The sequence below is a fragment of the Salmo salar genome, chromosome 01 (genome assembly GCF_965601325.2).
Source record: "Salmo salar chromosome 01, fSalSal1, whole genome shotgun sequence".
Lineage (NCBI taxonomy): Eukaryota > Metazoa > Chordata > Actinopteri > Salmoniformes > Salmonidae > Salmo > Salmo salar.
The window spans coordinates 44,974,276-44,996,695 of record NC_138291.1 but is presented as its reverse complement, the minus strand read 5'-3'; the positions used below and the strand labels follow the sequence as shown (position 1 = coordinate 44,996,695).

Sequence of the window (22,420 nt, the reverse complement as noted above, 5' to 3'; positions counted from 1 at the left end):
GGAATTCCTGGAGCTCTTTTGAATCACCCCTCCATAGAACAAAAATATAATCAATGTACCGTTTCCAAATGTTAGGCAAGAAAACGTTTGAGAGGATTGAACATTGACTGTTTCTCAATGTAACCCACATACAAATGAGCATAGTTAAGGGCCATAGGGGATCCCATAGCAGTACCCTTCGTCTGAATAAAGAAATAATTTAGAAACATGAAGAAGTGTGTGTGAGTGAGTACTATTTCAGCCAATGTTATAATGCATGCACTGGAAGGTAATTCATTAGGGTCAAGTTACAGAACAAAATGTTCCATGGCTTCAATAACGCCCTCGTGTGGAATATTTGTGTATAACGACTCAACATCATCAAAAGTAACTAACAAGGTGTTATCTGGGAGAGGATCAAGAGATTCAATAATAGAGATCATACTGCTGGTGTCCTTTACAAAGGAGGGGAGCTGTTCTGCGAGGGGTCTAATGAAGTCAACAAAAGTCGATAAAGGGGCCGTTACTGCATCAACGCCTGCTACAATAGGGCGCCCTGGAGGTTTTGTTTCTTTCGCCTCCACATCTCAAAGGATTTGCCTGTATTTGGCTCCATGAATTGTTCACTCTATCCTTACCAGTCTCTCAGTCCCTGCCGCTGAAAAGCATCCCCATCGCATGATGCTTCACGGTAGGTATGGTGTTAGACAGGTGATGAGCCTTTTTCTCAGGACAGGCTTCCATCTGGCCACTTCCATAAAGCCCAGATTGGTGAGGTGCTGTAGATACTATAGTCCTTCTGGCAGGTTCTCCCATCTCAGCCAAGGACCTCTGTAGTTCAGTCAGAGTGGTCATTGGGTTCTTGGTCACCACCTTACCCGGTTTCTCAGTTTGGTCTGGGTAGTTCCATATTTTTTTTAATTTCCCAGTGATGGGAAACACTCTTGAAATTGTTCTATACCCTTCCCCAGATATGTCCCATCACAATTCTCTCTCGGAGATCTACGGAAAGTTCCTTGGACTTCATGGTATAGTTTCTGCTTTGGCATGCACTGTCAACTGTGTCCAAACAATTTAATTGGCCACAGGTGGACTCCAAGTTGGTAGTGACATCTCAAGGATGAACGAAGGAAATTGGATGCACCTGAGCTCAATTTGGAGTGTTGTAGCAAAAGGGTGTGAATACTTATTTCAATGAGATATTTCTGTGTTTCTTTTAAAAGAAATGTGCAAACATTTCTAAAAACATGTTTTCGCTTTCATTATAGGGTGTAGTGTGCGTGTAGATGGTTGAAAATATATATTTAATCCATCTTGAATTCAGGCTGTAACACAAAGTGGAGTAATTGAAGAGGTATGAATACTTTCTGAAGGCATGCAGTATACTCAAGTACATTGTGGTTTGTCTTTGAGAAGAGTGCAAACGGTACATGTCGCAGAGGTTGTCCTAGTTAAATATATCTTCCTACAATATTTATGAGAGTGATTTAATTTACACGGGCTATTGATTTTATAGTAGAACAAGCTAATGAATTCTAGTTTGGAATGGCCACTTGGTGAATGTTGGTGAGTGTGCTGTTTTTAAGGTTCTAATTTAGCCAGATTTAAGTCATCTGAACACAGGTGTGATAATGTATGTGTAAGGAGTAATTTTTATGTTTTAGTCTTCAAAATATCACAATCTCTTTCAGCATTTGATTATGAATTTGGACATTTTAAAACCGGTGTTTTTGACTCCTGGCTATAAATCAAATATTTGACAAGAACAAGCAGCAACAGTATAATTTTCAATATGTTTTAGGAATATAAATTATACTTAAAAAATATATATATTTTGGTGTATGTGTGTATATATATGTGTGTATATATATATATGTGTGTGTGTGTGTGTGTGTGTGTGTGTGTGTGCGTGTGTGTGTGTGTGCGTGTGTGTGTGTGTGTGTATGTAAAAAAATATATAAAATATATATATATTACACTGCTCAAAAAAATAAAGGGACCACTTAAACAACACATCCTAGATCTGAATGAAAGAAATAATCTTATTAAATACTTTTTTCTTTACATAGTTGAATGTGCTGACAACGAAATCACACAAAAATAATCAATGGAAATCCAATTTATCAACCCATGGAGGTCTGGATTTGGAGTCACACTCAGAATTAAAGTGGAAAACCACACTACAGGCTGATCCAACTTTGATGTAATGTCCTTAAAACAAGTCAAAATGAGGCTCGTTAGTGTGTGTGGCCTCCACGTGCCTGTATGACCTCCCTACAACGCCTGGGCATGCTCCTGATGAGGTGGCGGATGGTCTCCTGAGGGATCTCCTCCCAGACCTGGACTAAAGCATCCGCCAACTCCTGGACAGTCTGTGGTGCGAGACATGATGTCCCAGATGTGCTCAATTGGATTCAGGTCTGGGGAACGGGCAGGCCAGTCCATAGCATCAATGCCTTCCTCTTGCAGGAACTGCTGACACACTCCAGCCACATGAGGTCTAGCATTGTCTTGCATTAGGAGGAACCCAGGGCCAACCGCACCAGCATATGGTCTCACAAGGGGTCTGAGGATCTCATCTCGGTACCTAATGGCAGTCAGGCTACCTCTGGCGAGCACATGGAGGGCTGTGCGGCCCCCCAAAGAAATGCCACCCCACACCATGACTGACCCACCGCCAAACCGGTCATGCTGGAGGATGTTGCAGGCAGCAGAACGTTCTCCACGGCGTCTCCAGACTCTGTCACGTCTGTCACGTGCTCAGTGTGAACCTGCTTTCATCTGTGAAGAGCACAGGGCGCCAGTGGCAAATTTGCCAATCTTGGTGTTTTCTGGCAAATGCCAAACGTCCTGCACGGTGTTGGGCTGTAAGCACAACCCCCACCTGTGGACGTCGGGCCCTCATACCACCCTCATGGACTGTTTCTGACCGTTTGAGCAGACACATGCACATTTGTGGCCTGCTGGAGGTCATTTTGCAGGGCTCTGGCAGTGCTCCTCCTGCTCCTCCTTGCACAAAGGCGGAGGTAGCGGTCCTACTGCTGGTTTGTTGCCCTCCTACGGCCTCCTCCACGTCTCCTGATGTACTGGTCTGTCTCCTGGTAGCGCCTCCATGCTCTGGACACTACGCTGACAGACACAGCAAACCTTCTTGCCACAGCTCGCATTGATGTGCCATCCTGGATGAGCTGCACTACCTGAGCCACTTGTGTGGGTTGTAGACTCCGTCTCATGCTACCACTAGAGTGAAAGCACCGCCAGCATTCAAAAGTGACCAAAACATCAGCCAGGAAGCATAGGAACTGAGAAGTGGTCTGTGGTCTCCACCTGCAGAACCACTCCTTTATTGGGGGTGTCTTGCTAATTGCCTATAATTTCCACCTGTTGTCTATTCCATTTGCACAACAGCATGTGAAATTTATTGTCAATCAGTGTTGCTTCCTAAGTGGACAGTTTGATTTCATAGAAGTGTGATTGACTTGGAGTTACATTGTGTTGTTTAAGTGTTCCCTTTATTTTTTTGAGCAGTATATATATTAAACCCGGTTTCTGCTTAATCAGGTGAAAACGTGCTTTGATTTAATGATTTTGATAATATAACTAAAATACTGGAGATAAATGTCTCACCTAGGAATCTTCATTTAGATCTTCAGTTGACTGACTCTCAGCTTTCCCAACTCCTTTTTCTGTCTGTCCTCCCAAGGACATCCTCCTCCATAGCTACACTGAACAAAAAATATAAATGCGACACGCCACAATTTCAAAGATTTTACCAATTTACAGTTCATATAAGGAAATCAGTCAATTGAACTAAATTCATTAGGGTCTAATCTATGGATGTCACATGACTGGGAATACAGCTGAATAAGATCCATGACCAGGTTACAAAAAAAACAACATTTTTATTCAATATGTAGCATAGGCCTCTGTGTGAGCGACTCACATTTGGCTGGTTTAAACCTGTCAGTGTGTTCAGTCACTTCATTGCACAGACACCACCAGTCTCCTGTGTTTCCAGGATTGTGAGGTTGAAAGAAAGATGCAGTAACATGCATTCCATTTCATATTTCCAATAAGATGAGACCGTTTCCAATCTAAATGGATAAGATCCAACCGAGTGACAAACTTATGAAAATATCATCTCACCCTGAATAATGCAGAATACTTAAACCAAAAGGATTCATGCAGAAAAGATGGGGAAATGAACAAGTTAATGGTTGTGAATTCGAAATCTTTCTCTACGTGGAACCTCTGTTGCAGGTCGTATTAAACACACTTTTTTAATAGCTCTAAAATGAAAGTGAGGTCTTGATGAGAAATGTTCAATGTCATATTTCAACGTTTGAGGATTTATGAGCAATATCTCTGAGTCTTTGTAGCTAATAGATAAACTATGAAATTGTAAAATTGTACACAGTGGCCAAATGCACTGTGCATAATTTCAGGAAGGTAGAAATCTTTTCACTGGATTGTAATCACAATGTAGGCACATTTTTACAACAGAAAAAGGGAACAAATGTACAACATGTTGATTGTAGGTTTCATTGAATCTTAATAAATGTGTATTTTCTGTTCCATTGGTTTGCAGCCTTATCGAGCATGTTATAACAAGATTGACTGCTTCCCTGTCTCTCCTGGGAGCTCTTTCTTTGCCTCTCCCAAGGTGTTGGTCTAGTGGAGAAGTTGATTCCCACAAATATTAACACTGCAAACCACAGTGTTGTGGATGGGCTGCTGAAATCTCAGGGGACTCACTGGATTTGTCCCAAATGGGATTAGGGTACCATTTGGGACAAAGACACCATGTGTGTTGATTACCATTGCATGAAGCCAGATGAAATTATTTCTGCACCTCTGAATTAAACATTGTTTAGGGCCAGAAACAATCTACTAGCAGGCTCCTCAACCATACAGAGGGAAAACTACCACCTCTATTTCTGTGTGTCTCTCGCTCTCTCTCCATGTGCCTCGTTCTCTCTCGTTGAATTTTAATCTCTTGTCTGTGGAGATATTTTTGGGACATTTTTGTCCGCTTGTTAGAAATGCTCAGCGTTTGTTCCACTTATTCCCATCTTCTTTTAGAGTTTCATTCAGGCCCTTTTTCAACAGTTCTGTTTTATCCGTGATTGATTTAAAGAAATTATATTAGATAATAAATGTATGAGCAGCCACCCGCTGTGGGATGTTCTTCCATATAGCAACAGCCTCTATGCGGAGCAGCTCATGCAGGAGAGGGCATATCAGTGGCTGATATGCATAACATTATGACAAGGACTAACAGACTTGTTTTTTTCTGTGTGGTAATGCTGGTCTATTGTCTCTTATTGTAGGAAACAGTCCATGTCTGTGTGGATGGAAGGAAGGTGATGTTAAGAGAGAGGGGAAAGGAAGGGAAGATGATGGGGGGAGGGAGAGGAGGAGGAGGGTGGGGAGATAGAGGTATACTGTGTAATGTGATTTCAGACTAGGTCAGATTGAATAAGCACTCTTTTTTTTTTTTAAATGCAGTATGTTGCTGTGACTGAGTGACAGCGTGTCACAGTGGTCCCTCATCAACCTCAGGCCTCATTTGGGTCAAAATCCACTTAGAGCAGCTAGCCTCTACAGGTCCTCCTGTTCTCTCGTTGGGGGGGGGGGGGGCATCCACAGACTGTGCACCTCTCTCTCCCACTAAAATGGTTAACGTGGAAGTCTTCTTGCTCTCAATCTGTGTCTTTCACAGTCTTTTCAAATGTATTTAATAGAAGTTTTAAGACATTCTTGTACCCCTCTACAGACAGACTGAGCTCCTAAGGCTTCATCGCTAAGGTCAACAGACTCCTACCAGCCCGGTGCAGATGAAGTCAGGGGAGTTTATGATCATATTCCGGGGGAACCGGCAGACCCAGACAGACAGCATACCTCCGCCTGTCCATCCCCGGTCCCTTGGTGCACTGAGGTGACACCCTGCGCTGTGTATCCAGACGGAAAACCGCCCTCTGGCACAAGCTGCCTAGCGTTGCCATGTGCGTGTGTGTGTGTGTGTGTGTGTGTGTGTGTGTGTGTGTGTGTGTGTGTGTGTGTGTGATGGGGGGTGTAGGCAGCTCGTACCTGCCTCACCCCATCTGCCCCTGCACTATAATCTCTGGCACCGATCTAATGACTGTGTTCCTGGCTACCCTGCCATAGCTCCTGAGTGGCGCAGCGGTCTAAGGCACTGCATCTGTGCTAGAGACGTCACTACAGACACCCTGGTTTGAATCCAGGCTGTATCACAACCGGCCATGATTGGGAGTCCCAAAGGGCGGTGCCCAGCGTCGTCCGGTTTTGGCCGGTGTAGGCCATCATTGTAAATAAGAATTTGTTCTTAACTGACTTGCCTAGTTAAATAAAGGTTCAACCAGCTAAACTGCAGTACCAAAAGTACTCTGAGCACAGTGGAATGCGTCCTTCCAGACCAGAACCCTGGCCCCCTGATCTCCCCTCAAGTCTCCTTCACCCTCTGTGAACCAAGAAGGGGAGAATCTCTGGATGAGCTAGTTGTTGCCTTTTGCTGCCCTCTGCTGGTGGTCAGTGAGACGTTGGGTTGAATGAGCATCACTATATCTTGCCCCTTTTCTGCTGTTTCTAAGTTCATTTTGCACCATACTCATTTAGTGTCAAATATTTATGGTAGAAAGTCCTCATCCGTGCTTGAATAACCTTTTGTGGTTAAATTTGTCGGGAGGATACATGTGTTACATAATATATATATATATACACAATATACACATGTATACATAATATACACACCAGCCAGGTCACTCCAGATCCAATGCAATATTCAACATTTGTTCAGGTATTCAATACTGGCCTCGAGGGACAAAGGTGAGCACTTACCATCAAGTAAGCTCGTGGCTTGCTAGGGATGGTGGATGGGTGTAAGCCGTGAGCTCCGTCTCCGAGGATCACGGGTTCAATCCCAGTGCTTGGCACTCTTATTTATTTTTTTACCCATTCCCTTACCTTAACACTTACCTTAATCATTTGGAATTAATGCCTAAACTTAGCCGTCAAGTTGTTTCTGTTTTAAGCCTTAACCAATCGGAATGAATGCCTACATATAATTTGACCCCCCCCCCCCCCCCGACAAACGTTGAATACTGAAGTCAGACAGTGTCAGACCGTGAGATCTTGTTACACACCAAAGATATCCTAACACTCAGAGTGGTTTATGTTATCTAGCAGTGAGTCAGTGTGTATGGTAGTGTGCTGTCCTTGCAGCTGGGGCAGCGAGCTCCACCCCGTTCCTTACAGCAGCCACACACACGGAGCCCCACCCTCACTGCAGCTCCTGCGTCATTCTGTAGTCGTCCCCTGGCTATATTTTATGTGTGCTGGACACTGCTCTCTGAGTTGCATTGTTCTCCCCTGACTGTTCTGTGGGGTGACTCAGTCAAGTTTGAAAAGAGAAAGAGGAGACGGACTGACGTTCCAGCTGTGTAGCACAACTGGAGAACATAATAAACAGGCTGCCAACTTGTGGTGAGTTTAGAATTTAAGGATCTCTTTTCTTTTCCCATTTACTCTCTCTTTCTCTCAACTGGAAAATAAGTTTTCTTTTTTTGTTAGGTTTTTGCAGATACAATTGGAAGTGAAGTTTAACTAAGGCTGTTCATTTAGTGTTGGTTTGCCGATGGTAGCCTTCTTTCATAGGATAAAGTCATGAAGTTCTTTAATGATGTATACTTCTTTAATGGCTGTGGAGAAGTTTGAGCTCATCTTTTTTATTTGCTCTATCTGTGGTTCCTTACCTTAATCTCGTCCTGTTTCCCCAAGTTGTGTATGGTGTGTGTGTGTATGACCCTGCTCAAAGACTGTGTTGTGGTATACATGATAGCTATGATGTATGGTATGACCCAGTCCCCTGTTATTAGACTGTGTTGATACATGACACAAAGGGATATGGAGAATTATATGGTAACCGAGGGATGCGGTAAAATGTATGCCAAACAAAAAACAATGATTGCTAAGTTAAACAAACTATACAAGTCTGTGCACAAGTGCGACTTTTAACAATTTCCACTGAACATTTTTACAAAATATGTTTTCTTGAACAATGCAGATGCAAGGTTTGGTAACGGAATGACAGCATCAATGGCACAAACCGTCATTCTGTTTCCAAACTTTGCATCTGCACTGCTCTTCAAGTAAATGTTTTTTGTAAAATGTTCTGTTGAAATTAAATTTGCCCTTGTGCATAGGGTCATTTTCCATCTAAAAGGACCCATGAGCACCAACATGTGAAGTTCATAGGCGCTTGTCAAATCTGGAGTCAAACGAAAGCTAATAGTCTATTTTTGAGAAATTTAAGGCATACACTACCGGTCAAAAGCTTTTAGAACACCTACTGCACTCAAAGGGTTTTTCTTTAGTTTTACTATTTTCTACATTGTAGAATAATAGTGAAGACATCAACTCTATGAAATAACACATATGGAATCATGTAGTAACCAGAAAGGTTTTAAACAAACCAAAATATATTTCAGATTCTTCAAATAGTCACCATTTGCCTTGATGACAGCTTTGCACACTCCTGGCATTTTCTCAACCAGTTTCATGAGGTAGTCACCTGTAATGCATTTCAATAAACAGGCGTGCCTTGTTAAAAGTTAATTTGTGGAATTTCCTTCCTCCTTAATGCGTTTGAGCCAATCAGTTGTGTTGTGACATGGAAGGGGGGTATACAGAAGATAGCCCTATTTGGTAAAATACCAAGTCCATATTATGTCAAGAACAGCTCAAATAAGCAGGTGTTCTAAAACTTCTGACCGGTATATATATATATATATAATTTTTTTTCAACCATTGTATAGCCTAAATGTTAGGGATACGCAAAGGCTTTGATTTCTGTTCAAACAGATGAAAAAGGGGTCTTTTTTAGAAAACATCAACCAAAAAAAGTCTAAAGGTATTAGAAATTCATCAAAACACAGAAATGTTGAAGTAAAGACCCCTGCCAACTAATATCATCACTTGTAAATTATTAAGGGATTAAAACATGAAATTCTGTTACCAAATTGTTAACAACATTTCAGAAAATCAGTAACAGAATTATTGCAAATGAATTGGCTACAATTCACAGTTGGGTCCCCTGCTACAGTGCTCCTTTCCACTGGCATACTGTTACATTCAACTCATAACTGTTCTTTCTCTTTCTGTCGTCTGGACAACCCCTCACTTTCTCTCTGTCTGCCGCTATCTCATTAAAATATCACCTATCTCGGTTCTTACTGGCATCTACCATAACACCTACCCTCAGGACACGAGTCAAGGAAGATCAATTGTCTTCACAGAGATGTTCCATATCCAATCGTTGTCAGCCGGTAACGTGACACCAACGTTCTCCTTTAAACTCCTCTGATCTGATGAGACCCTGTTACAAGGGGCTGCGTCAATTACGGCTTTGTTATGAAGAGAGTTAGTTTAGAGATGTAAGGAAGCCCTGATGCTGTTGTTAGGTCGTTTCTATTGGGATTACACCTGTCAGGACACGCACAGGGCGTTTGCAACCCATCCATACTGGCCTACTGTTTGTCTGAGTGTCATAACAAAGGTGCCATGTTATGGCTTTCCCTCTACTCTCTGACTGACAAGCATCAGACTGTTGTATACAAAACAAAGTATTTAGCATGATCTTGAATGGGAAATATAACCATGAATGTTACATTCACAAGAGCATAATGTAAGAAGTGAAGACATCTAGACAGTTATTTTTTTTTATACGTTTTAGCAGACACTTATCCAGAGCGACATATATTTGAGGGCATACATTTTCATATAGTACAGTACCAGTCAAAAGTTTGGACACACTCATGCAAGGGTTTTTCTTTTACTTTTTACTATTTTCTACATTGTAGAATAATAGTGGAGATAGTGGAGACATCAAAACTATGAAATAACACATATGGAATCATGTAGTAACCAAAAAAGTGTTAAACATATCAAATATATTTGAGATTCTTCAAAGTAGCCACGCTGCTTTTCCTTCACTCTGCGGTCCAACTCATCCCAGACCATTTCAATTGGGTTGAGGTACCCAACCTCAACCTCAACCCAATTGAGATGGTTTGTGATGAGTTGGACCGTGGAGTGAAGGAAAAGCAGCCATCAAGTGTTCAGCATATATGTGGGAACTCCTTCAAGACTGTTGGAAAAGCCTTCCTCATGAAGCTGGTTGAGAGAATGCCAAGAGTGTGCAAAGCTGTCAAGGCAAAGGGTGGCTACTTTGAAGAATCTCAAATATATTTGATATGTTTAACACTTTTTTGGTTACTACATGATTCCATATGTGTTATTTCATAGTTTTGATGTCTCCACTATTATTCTACAATGTAGAAAATAGTAAAAAGTAAAAGAAAAACCCTTGCATGAGTGTGTCCAAACTTTTGACTGGTACTGTACTGTGGAGGCCAGGTCATCTGATGCAGCACTCCATCACCCTCCCAAATAGTCCTTACACAGCCTGGAGGTGTGTTGGGTCATTGTCCAGTTGAAAAACAAATGACAGTCCCACTAAGTGCAAACCAGATGGGATGGCGCATCACTGCTGGTTAAGTGTGCCTTGAATTCGAAATAAATCACGACAGTGTCACCAGCAAAGCACCACCTCCATGCTTCACGGTGGGAACTACACATGCGGAGCTCATCCGTTAACATACTCTGCGTCTCAAATTTGGACTCATCAGACCAAAGGACAGATTTCCCGACGGCCTATGTCCATTGCTCGTGTTTCTTGGCCCAAGCAAGTCTCTTCTTCTTCTTATTGGTGTCCTTTTTAGTTGTGGTTTCTTTGCAGCAATTCGACCATGAAGGCCTGATTCACACAGTCTCCTCTGAACAGTTGTTGAGATGTCTGTTACTTGAACTCTGAAGAATTTATTTGGCCTGCATTTTCTGAGGCAACTCTGGGTTTTCCTTTCCTGTGGTGTTCCTCATGAGAGCCAGTTTCATCATAGCGCTTGATGGTTTTTGCGACTGCACTTGAATAAACTTTCAAAGTTCTTGACATTTTCCGCATTGACTGACCTTCATGTCTTAAAGTAATGATGGACTGGCATTTTATTATTTTAGCTGTTCTTGCCATAATATGGACTTAGCCCTAATTGGTAAAGGACCATTTTCTGTATACCAACCCTACCTTGTCACAACACAACTGATTGGCTCAAACACATTAAGAAGGAAAGAAATTCCACAAATTAACTTTTAACAAGGCGCACTTGTTAATTGAAATGCATTCCAGGTGACTACCTCATGAAGCTGGTTGAGAGAATTCCAAGAGTGTGGAAAGGGTGGCTACTTTGAAGAATCTCAAATATAACATATATTTTGATTTGTTTAAGACTTTGTTTGGTTACTACATGATTCCATGTGTTATTTCATAGTATTGATGTCTTCACTATTATTCTACAATGTACAAAATAGTACAAATAAAGAAAAACCCTGGTATGTCAAATTTTGATTGGTACTGTATACTAGCTATGATGATGTAGGACATGTTGTTTTGAACAGAAACATGCATACCATGCCAAATAAGCACTGGGGGACATGAGATATAATGTGGTCAGACCACAATGGACTGGTTATAAGAAGCATGTAGTGGCGATCTGTCTGTGATCTAACAGTACTATGTCTCTCACTGGACTACAGCCTATTCATTCATTCCTCAACTCAACTGTTGAAAAGAAAAGCCCTGCGTCCCAAATGGCACCTTATTCCCTATATAGTGCATTATTTTTGACCAGAGCCTTATGGGCCATTATAGGGTCCCATTTGGGACTCAGTTGGATTTCAGGCTGTTTCTGACCTCATGGCATCATGTCATTTAAGCAAATCAATGAATGGTTCTCTTTTCTGGACTGTTGAGCCAGTCAATCACACAGTACCATACCACGAGAAGGAGACAAGTCAGCCTACAGTATTGGTAGTCACAACACAGGACTGTACGGGAGGGTTTTGAATTACCAAGGCCCTCACGATACGATATTATTACGATACTTAGGTGCCGATATGTACTGCGATTCGATGTTCCAAACATATTGCTCACCATATGTCTGCTGCAGAGGTACAAGAGAGCCATGAGAACACATTTTGATCAGTCATGGAAGTAAAAGTGCTGAAAACAAATTGGCTCCCTGTTTAGAAGGACGGAGAACAAGCTATGAAGGAGTTTTGTCAAAACGATATATCATCAAAAATAATATCCCGATATGTAACTAATATTTATTTGTTCACCCATCACTACTGTTTGTGGCAAACTATTAGCATGCGAACCCCTTGAAATTCCCCCTTTTTTACAATTAAAAGTAACAGATGAATCTTTTCTGAGTTTAGATCTAAGGTTGTGGCAAAGTGTAGACACATTTGCATACACACAAGGGAGTGGTGTGAGGGATGAATACCCTTTTTTAAATGAACTCATAAGATTTCATAAACAGATTTTAGTATCTTCAGATTTATTTATGTCGTCTTTATACTTTATCTAGTTGTAGGGTTGGTAAATTCCATTTCAATTCAGGAATTTAAAACGGATGAATTGGAATGGAATTGACCCCAATCATGTGTTTATATCACCCCTTAAATGTGTCTGCATGCTTTATGTGGTTGGGATGAATAACATTTTAACTTTGTCAATTCAGTTGACTGCCTGTGTGTTTGTACTGGAAGCCTGTAGTCTGACGAGACCGGGCATATAATGGGATAGTGTTTATTTCTCTGTTCTGACTGATGACAGTATTAGCCTCATTCGAGTGCTCACAACAACCTCTGTCATGTGATATATCAGGCTAAAGAGGACATACTGTAGCCTACTTACAGTACAGTTAGGAACCACAGCTAACTGCATGAAGTATTAAATTGAAGGGCATTTTCAGTTTTGAGCTACAGTTTGAATCCGAGTTCGATTATTTGATACATCCAACGTTTATTGGACAAAATGTGTTTATTGGACAAAAATGCACAAGTTAAATCCATCTGTGATTATCATGAAGCATCACTTGTGTGTACCAATCATCATATTACTTTCGCTTTGGTCTTCTAACATGCGAGAGGAAACAATAGCCGCTCTAACTGCGATGTGAATAGGCTATATTCAGTAGCCTATACCCCCCCCCCCCCCCAACCTACATTGGATGAGCTCATAAATGCGCTGCTGCTCACAAGTTTTCAAAGATATATAAAACTGTATTTGTCACGTGCTCCATGAACAACTGGCGTAGACCGACGGTGAAATGCTTGTGTCCTTTTCCAACAATGCAGAGCTAAAGATTTAAGCAATTATATAAAAAATAGTGACACGAGGAATAAATACACAGTGAATAACAATAATGAATAAAAATAACATGGCTATATACAGAGTACCAGTACAAAGTCGATGTGCAGGGGTATGATGTAATTGAGGAAGCTAAGTACATATATGTAGGGATAAAGTGACTAGGCAACAGGATAGATAATAGACTTAGCTGTAGCAGCAACATGTGGAGCAGTAGGAGCAGCGTGTGTGTGTGTGTGTGTGTGTGTGTGTGTGTGTGTGTGTGTGTGTGTGTGTGTGTGTGTGTGGCGTCAGTATGCATGTGTGCACATGTTATGTGCGTGTGGGCATACAGAATGTAGTGAGTGTGTGGGTAGAGTCCTTTGTGTGTGCATAGTCAGTGCGAGAGAGTTAGTTGAAAAAAAGGGTTGATGCAGGTGGTAGTCCAAGTAACCATTTGATTAGTCATTTAGCAGTCTTGTTTAGCATTCAGAAAGTATTCAGACCACTTAACTTTTTCCACATTTTGTTACTTTAGACTCATTCTAAAATTGATTAAATATTTTTTTTCTCATCAATCTGCACACAATACCTCATAATGACAAAGCAAATATAGATTTCTAGAAATGTATACAAATAAAAACCTTATTTAGACAAGTATTCAGACCCTTTATTATGAGACTTGAAATTGAGCTCAGGTGCATCCTGTTTCCATTGATCATCTGTAGCATTGAAGGTCCCCAAGAAAACAATGGCACATCCATTGTGATACCTCACTTCGTTATCGTTTGGCTTATTCATGTTAATTGTGGTTTCCATTGAGGTATGTGTGTAAAGCTATTTTGTAGGCAAACTGAATGCGCACAACAGTAAACCGATAATCTCATAGATAACCTCACCTGAATACCATATTCATAATGTATCATTATATTCATAATGTATCAAGACCACCAAGACTCTTCCTAGAGCTGGCCGCCCAGCCAAATTGGTCAGGGAGGTGACCAAGAAACCATTGGTCACTCTGCCAGAGTTCCTCTGTGGAGATGAGAGAACCTTCCAGAAGGACAACCATCTCTGCAGCACTCCACCAATCAGGCCTTTTACTGAGGAGTGGCTTCTGTCTGGCCACTCTACCATAAAGGCACATGACAGCCAGCTTGGAGTTTGCCAACGGGCACTTAAGTCTTTGACCTTGAGAAACTAGATTCTCTGGTCTGATGAAACCAAGATTGAACTCTTTGGCCTGAATTCCAAGTGTCACGTCTGGGGGAAACATGGCACCATCCCTACTGTGAAGCATGGTGGTGGCAGCATCATGCTGTGGGGATGTTTTTCAGCGGCAGGGACTGGGAGACTAGTCAGGATCGAGGGAAAGATGAACGGAGCAAAGTACAGAGATCCTTGATGAAAACTTGCTCCAGAGCGTTCAGGATCTGACTAGTGCGAAGGTTCACATTCCAACAGGACAACGACCCTAAGCACACAGCCAAGACAGTGGCTTTGGGACATGTCTCTGAATGTCCTTGAGTGGCCCAGACAGAGCCCAGACTTGAACCCGATCTAACATCCCTGGAGAGACCTGAAAATAGCTGTGCAGCGACGCTCCCCATCAAACCTGACAGAGCTTGGGAGGATCTGCAGAGAAGAATGGGGGAAACTCCACAAATATTTTATTTTAAGAATGTGAAATGTCAGAATAATAGTAGCTTTTATTTCTTTCATCACATTCCCAGTGGGTCAGAAGTTTACATACTAATTGAGTGTATTTGGTAGCATTTCCTTAAAATTTCTTAACTTGGGTGAAATGTTTCGGGTAGCCTTCCACAAGCTTTCCCACAATAACTTGGGTGAATTTTGGCCCATTCCTCCTGACAGAGCTGGTTTAACTGAGTCAGGTTTGGAGGCCTCCTTGCTCGCACACGCCTTTTCAGTTCTGCCCACACATTTTCCATGGGATTGAGGTCAGGGCTTTGTGATGGCCACTCCAATACCTTGACTTTGTTGTCCTTAAGCAATTTCGCCACAACTTTGGAAGTATGCTTGGGGTCATTGTCCATTTGGAAGACCCATTTGCAACCAAGCTTCAAATTCCTTACTGATGTCTTGAGATGTTGCTTCAATATATCCACAATTTTCCATCCTCATGATGCCATCTATTTTGTGAAGTGCACCAGTCCCTCCTGCAGCAAAGTACCCCCACAACACGATGCTGCCACCCCCGTGCTTCACGGTTCGGATGGTGTTCTTCGGCTCCCCCTTTTTCCTCCAAACATGACGATGGTCATTATGGTCAAACAGTTCTATTTTTGTTTCATCAGACCAGAGGACATTTCTCCAAAAAGTACAATCTTTGTCCCCATGTACAGTTGCAAACTGCAAAATTTTTTATGGCAGGTTTGGAGCAGTGGCTTCTTCCTTACTAAGCGGACTTTCAGGTTATGTCAATATAGGACTCGTTTTACTGTGGATATAGATACTTTTGTACCCGTTTCCTCCAGCATCTTCAAAATGTCCTTTGTTGATGGTCTGGGATTGATTTGCACTTTTCGCGCCCAATGTACGTTCATCTCTAGGAGACAGAACGCGTCTCCTTCCTGAGTGGTATCATGGCGTGGTCCCATGGTGTTTATACTTGCGTACTATTGTTTGTACAGATGAACGTGGTACCTTCAGGCGTTTGGAAATTGCTCCCAAGGATGAACCAGACTTGTGGAGGTCTACAATTTATTTTCTGAGGTCTTGGCTGATTTATTTTGATATTCCTATGATGTCAAGCAAAGAGGCACTGAGTTTGAAGGTAGGTCTTGAAATACATCCACAGGTACACCTCCAATTGAATCAAATGATGTCAATTAGCCTATCAGAAGCTTCTAAAGCCATGGAATTTTCGAAGTTGTTTAAAGGCACAGTCAACTTAGTGTATGTAAACTTCTGACCAAGTGGAATTGTGATACAGTGAATTACAAGTGAAATAATCTGTCTAAACAATTGTTGGAAAAATTACTTGTGTCATGCACAAAGTAGATGCCCTAACCGACTTTCCAAAACTATAGTTTGTTAACAAGACATTTGTGGGGTGGTTGAAAAACGAGTTTTAATGACTCCAACCTAAGTGTATGTAAACTTCCGACTTGAGCTGTATTAAGGGAATAAGGTGTCATTTGGAAGAAGTGGCAGTATTGATATGGGGGTATCAAAATGTGATTCAGCAGCATAGTCTCTGTCAATGATGCCATGTCCTAGTCCCTGTTATGCAGTGTAAGCGTAACGATAGACTATAATGCCAATTCGATTACAAAGTCATTGACACATGGTTATTACACTGAACAAAAATGTAAACGCAACATGCAACAATTTCGTAGTTAGTATGGAAATCATTCAGTTGAAATAAATTCAACAGGCCATAATCTATGGATTTTACATGACTGGGAATACAAATATGCATCTGTTGGTCACAGATACCTTAAAATAAAAGGTAGGGGCGTAGATCAGAAAACCTGTCAGTATTTGGTGTGATGGCATATACGCTATCTACCCGGTATAGTTGAAACGGCGATTCATCTGAGAAGAGCACACTTCTGTAGCGTGCCAGTGGCCGTCGAAGATGAGCGTTTGCCCACTGAAGTTGATTACGACGCCAAACTGCAGTCAGGTTAAGACCTTGGTGAGGATGATGAGCATGCAGATGTGCTTCCCTGAGATGGTTTCTGACAGTTTTTTCAGAAATTCTTCGGTTGTGCAAATCCACAGTTTAATCAGCTGTCTGGGTGGCTGGTCTCAGACGATCCCGCAGGTGAAGAAGCCGGATGTGGAGGTCCTGGGCTGGCATGGTTACACGTGGTCTGCGATTGTGAGGCCGGTTGGTCATACTACCAAATTCTCTGAAACAACGTTGGAGGCGGCTTATGGTAGAGAAATTATCATTAAATGATCTGGCAACAGCTCTGGTGGACATTCCTGCAGTCAGCATGCCAATTGCATGCCCGCTTAACTTGAGACATCTGTGGCATTGTGTTGTAAAAAAACTGCACATTTTAGAGTGGCCTTTTATCGTCCTCAGCACAAGGTGCACCTGTGTAATGATCATGCTGTTTAATCAGCTTCTTGATATGCCACACACTAACAAGGACGTATGCAAATTTGTGTACAAAATTTGAGAGAAATAATATTTTTGTGCATATGAAAAATGTCTGAGATCTTTTCTTTCAGCTCATGAAACATGGACCAACACTGTTGCGTTTAAAAAATTTTTTTAAAAACTATTCTGTGTATATACTGTACATTAAGGCCAGGCTCGACACCCCAGTAGGGCTGTTTGTTTTATCTTAATCATATCACAATCAACTTTGACCAGTTGATTGTAGACACAAATATCATATTTTTTTGTATACTTAAAAAAAAAAAAAAATCTAAATATACACTGCTCAAAAAAATTAAGGGAACACTAAAATAACACATCCTAGATCTGAATGAATGAAATAATCTTATTAAATACTTTTTTCTTTATATAGTTGAATGTGCTGACAACGAAATCACACAAAAATAATCAATGGAAATCCAATTTATCAACCCATGGAGGTCTGGATTTGGAGTCACCCTCAAAATTTAAGTGGAAAACCACACTACAGGCTGATCCAACTTTGACGTAATGTCCTTAAAACAAGTCAAAATGAGGCTCAGTAGTGTGTGTGTGTGTGTGTGGCCTCCACGTGCCTGTATGACCTCCCTACAACGCCTGGGCATGCTCCTGATGAGGTGGCGGATGGTCTCCTGAGGGATCTCCTCCCAGACCTGGACTAAAGCATCCGCCAACTCCTGGACAGTCTGTGGTGCAACGTGGCGTTGGTGGATGGAGCGAGACATGATGTCCCAGATGTGCTCAATTGGATTCAGGTCTGGGGAACGGGCAGGCCAGTCCATAGCATCAATGCCTTCCTCTTGCAGGAACTGCTGACACACTCCAGCCACATGAGGTCTAGCATTGTCTTGCATTAGGAGGAACCCAGGGCCAACCGCACCAGCATATGGTCTCACAAGGGGTCTGAGTATCTCATCTGGGTACCTAATGGCAGTCAGGCTACCTCTGGCGAGCACATGGAGGGCTGTGCGGCCCCCCAAAGAAATGCCACCCCACACCATGACTGACCCACCGCCAAACCGGTCATGCTGGAGGATGTTGCAGGCAGCAGAACGTTCTCCACGGCGTCTCCAGACTCTGTCACATGTGCTCAGTGTGAACCTGCTTTCATCTGTGAAGAGCACAGGGCGCCAGTGGTGAATTTGCCAATCTTGGTGTTTTCTGGCAAATGCCAAACGTCCTGCACGGTGTTGGGCTGTAAGCACAACCCCCACCTGTGGACGTCGGGGCCTCATACCACCCTCATGGAGTCTGTTTCTGACCGTTTGAGCAGACACATGCACATTTGTGGCCTGCTGGAGGTCATTTTGCAGGGCTCTGGCAGTGCTCCTCCTGCTCCTCCTTGCACAAAGGCGGAGGTAGCGGTCCTGCTGCTGGGTTGTTGCCCTCCTACGGCCTCCTCCACGTCTCCTGATGTACTGGCCTGTCTCCTGGTAGCGCCTCCATGCTCTGGACACTACGCTGACAGACACAGCAAACCTTCTTGCCACAGCTCGCATTGATGTGCCATCCTGGATGAGCTGCACTACCTGAGCCACTTGTGTGGGTTGTAGACTCCGTCTCATGCTACCACTAGAGTGAAAGCACCGCCAGCATTCAAAAGTGACCAAAACATCAGCCAGGAAGCATAGGAACTGAGAAGTGGTCTGTGGTCCCCACCTGCAGAACCACTCCTTTATTGGGGGTGTCTTGCTTATTGCCTATAATTTCCACCTGTTGTCTATTCCATTTGCACAACAGCATGTGAAATTTATTGTCAATCAGTGTTGCTTCCTAAGTGGACAGTTTGATTTCATAGAAGTGTGATTGACTTGGAGTTACATTGTGTTGTTTAAGTGTTCCCTTTATTTTTTGGAGCAGTATATTTGAGATTCTTCAAAGTAGCCACCCTTTGCCTTGATGACAGCGTTGCACACTCTTGGCATTCTCTCAACCAGCTTCTATATAGTCCACTTTTTAACATTCTCTATGAAATGGGCTTTGAAGTTGTGTAATTCAGTGTGGTGAGCTTTGAAATTATTGATGTGTCCATTTTAAAGTGGTTAAAATTCATAAAAATGGTGATGACGGTAGTATGATAAACGAAAGAAAATAAACTCAGCAAAAAAAAGAAACGTCCTCTTACTGTCAACTGCGTTTATTTTCAGCAAACTTAACGTGTAAATATTTGTATAAACATAACAAGATTCAACAACTGAGACAAACTGAACATGTACCACAGACATGTGACTAACAGAAATTGAATAATGTGTCCCTGAGCAAAGGGGGGGGATCAAAAGTAGCAGTCAGTATGGGATTGAGATCCGGGCTCTTCGCTGGCCGTGGCAGAACACTGACATTCCTGTCTTGCAGTAAATCACGCACAGAACGAGCAGTATGGCTGGTGGCATTGTCATGCTGGAGGGTCATGTCAGGATGAGCCTGCAAGAAGGGTACCACATGAGGGAGGAGGATGTCTTCCCTGTAACACACAGCATTGAGATTGCCTGCAATGACAATAAACTCAGTCCGATGATGCTCTGACACACCGCCCCAGACCACGACAGACCCTCCACCTCCAAATCGATCCCGCTCCAGAGTACAGGCCTCGGTGTAACGCTCATTCCTTCGACAATAAACACGAATCCGACCATCACCCCTGGTGAGACAAAACCACGACTTGTCAGTGAAGAGCACTTTTTGCCAGTCCTGTCTGGTCCAGCGACGGTGGGTTAATGCCCATAGGCAACGTTGTTGCCGGTGATATCTGGTGAGGACCTGCCTTACAACATGGCCTACAAGCCCTCAGTCCAGCCTCTCTCAGCCTATTGTGGACAGTCTGAGCACTGATGGAGGGGTTGTGCGTTCCTGGTGTAACTCGGGCAGTTGTTGTTGCCATCCTGTACCTGTCCCACAGGTGTGATGTTCAGCTGTACCGATCCTGTGCAGGCAGGTGTTGTTACACATAGTCTACCACTGTGAAGACGATCAGCTGTCTGTCCTGTCTCCCTGTTGCGCTGTCTTAGGCGCCTCACAGTATGGACATTGCAATTTATTGCCCTGGCCACATCTGCAGTCCTCATGCCTCCTTGCAGCATGCCTAAGGCACGTTCACCCAGATGAGCAGAGTACCTGGGCATCTTTCTTTTGGTGTTTTTTAGAGTCAGTAGAAAGGCCTCTTTAGTGTCCTATGTGTTCATAACTGTGACCTTAATTGCCTACCGTCTGTAAGCTGTTAGTGTCTTAACGACTGTTCCACAGGTGCATGTTCATTAATTGTTTATGGTTCATTGAACAAGCATGGGAAACAGTTTTTAAACCCTTTACAATGAAGATCTGTGAAGTTATGTGGATTTTTACTAATTATCTTTGAAAGACAGGGTCCTGAAAAAGGGAGTTTATAACTTTAATGATTTTTTTTTTCTTCATTTTTAGGTTTACTTTTTGAAAATACTAATGTTAATGGAACAAAATACCAAGAAATCTCAAAATTGATAGGTTGATGAAAAAATGTAATTTCAGCCTGTGGTGCCTGGCCTTAAATGATTTCAGCCTCTGTAGGACAGTGAACCGATATCACTATATTATTAATTTTATAAATCCATTTTGGGAGATGAAAATACTTTGAAGACATTTGCAGGAGATGAGTCTGCAAAAGTCCTGAAACTTTTCCCATCTTTTTCTTCAGCCAATACAACAAAGGGCACTAAGGAACACAATAGTAGGAAGTCTCTGCAGAGTCATGTGTAGGTCTGGAGGTCCTGGGTTTCTGTCAAGGAAAAGGCGCCTCTACTGTTCCCGATAATTTATGGTACACTGAGATGTGTCTATGATCCCACAGCGACTCAAGTTGATCCTGTTGACTGTTGTGAGGTCAAAGAGAACTGTAGCTGCGTCACAATGCTTCTCCCCCCTCGCTATGCCTCTGGGGTCACAGCTGAGGAGGTCTGGAGAGTGTAGGGGTCATGGGCAACTGGGGAGAGGCAAGTACAGTAGCTCAGAGACACACACATTCGGTCTGGCCCTGGTCACAAACACACTTTGCTGGTTCTCTACCACTCCACATTCCTATTGCTTTCTGATGTTGTAAAAAACAATGGTCAGTTTACTTGTCTTCTGTGGTACTGTATGCACTGATTGTGAGTCTAATGTGATGGCTTGTGCTGACTCTCCGTAACGTAGATCCTTACTATGTGGTGAGGTAGGACTTCCTCGCTGTTCTTACGGACTATGTCTTCTCTGTTTTAGGATGGCTCGTTGGGAACCTTTGAGGACTTGGCTCAGGAGTACTCAGAGTATTACAGCACTTCTCTCACTGACGTCCAAGACAGAATGGAGGAGATCTGCAAACGCAAACTTGTACAAGTTGCAGAGTCAGAGATGGTACGATCATATATTACATGTTCAGTGTGATACAGAATACAACGTTTTTTTTCCATCTGTGGATACCCGCTTTGCACAGACTTCATTCTAATTCAAATGATGTGGAGGAAGCCTTTAAATTTAAATCCTCTAATATGTGTGCGAGTTTAGGGTGACATGTTACAATTTTGTCCCGTTCATTTATCAAGATATTTATGTTTTGAAATGCTGATTGAATCAGATGTTGTCATTCCTTAATTTGCCTCTGTGCGTTTCAGGAAAAGGTTGACTTAGTGCCCACATCACTGCAGCCTTGCTCACAGATCCAGGTGACGGACTCCTATTCTCCCTATTGGTTTTGACCCCTATTGTATGTTAACCCTCTGGGAGGGATTTTCTCAGCCCTGATCCTGCAGACATCAGATCTGCTATGAACCAGATCACAGCCCTGTCATTGTAGCATTATAACATCTTGGTTTTCCTTGATCACAAATTCCCGTTTCACTCTCTATAATGGAGACTCTGTGGCCTTGTTATTTGTAATGCATACTGTTAATATGTGTCCGGAAATAACGTTTAAAAAAAATACACCCGAGGAATGTGCACTGTAGCCTTTTTGTGGCCAATGAGATACACATTAAAGAGTTCCAAACCAATATGCCGGCCAGTGAGCTAGACTGTGGTTCCTCTAAGTT

The 22,420-nt window shown here is 42.5% G+C and overlaps 1 protein-coding gene across 3 annotated transcripts in view; it reads left to right on the top strand.

The window, feature by feature from the left end:
- LOC106603468 (SAM and SH3 domain-containing protein 1) overlaps nucleotides 1-22,420 on the top strand; it is a 90,769-nt gene that overhangs the window by 49,745 nt on the left and 18,604 nt on the right. For 2 of the 3 annotated variants that reach the window (XM_014197193.3, XM_082974771.1), the window contains exons 2-3: nucleotides 21,612-21,746; nucleotides 22,004-22,054. In XM_014197193.3, coding sequence (XP_014052668.2) covers nucleotides 21,612-21,746; nucleotides 22,004-22,054 — 186 coding nt within the window. Of the gene's footprint in view, nucleotides 1-7,340; nucleotides 7,483-21,611; nucleotides 21,747-22,003; nucleotides 22,055-22,420 lie in introns of those variants that run through there. The other variant, XM_014197203.3, reaches the window with a different exon arrangement.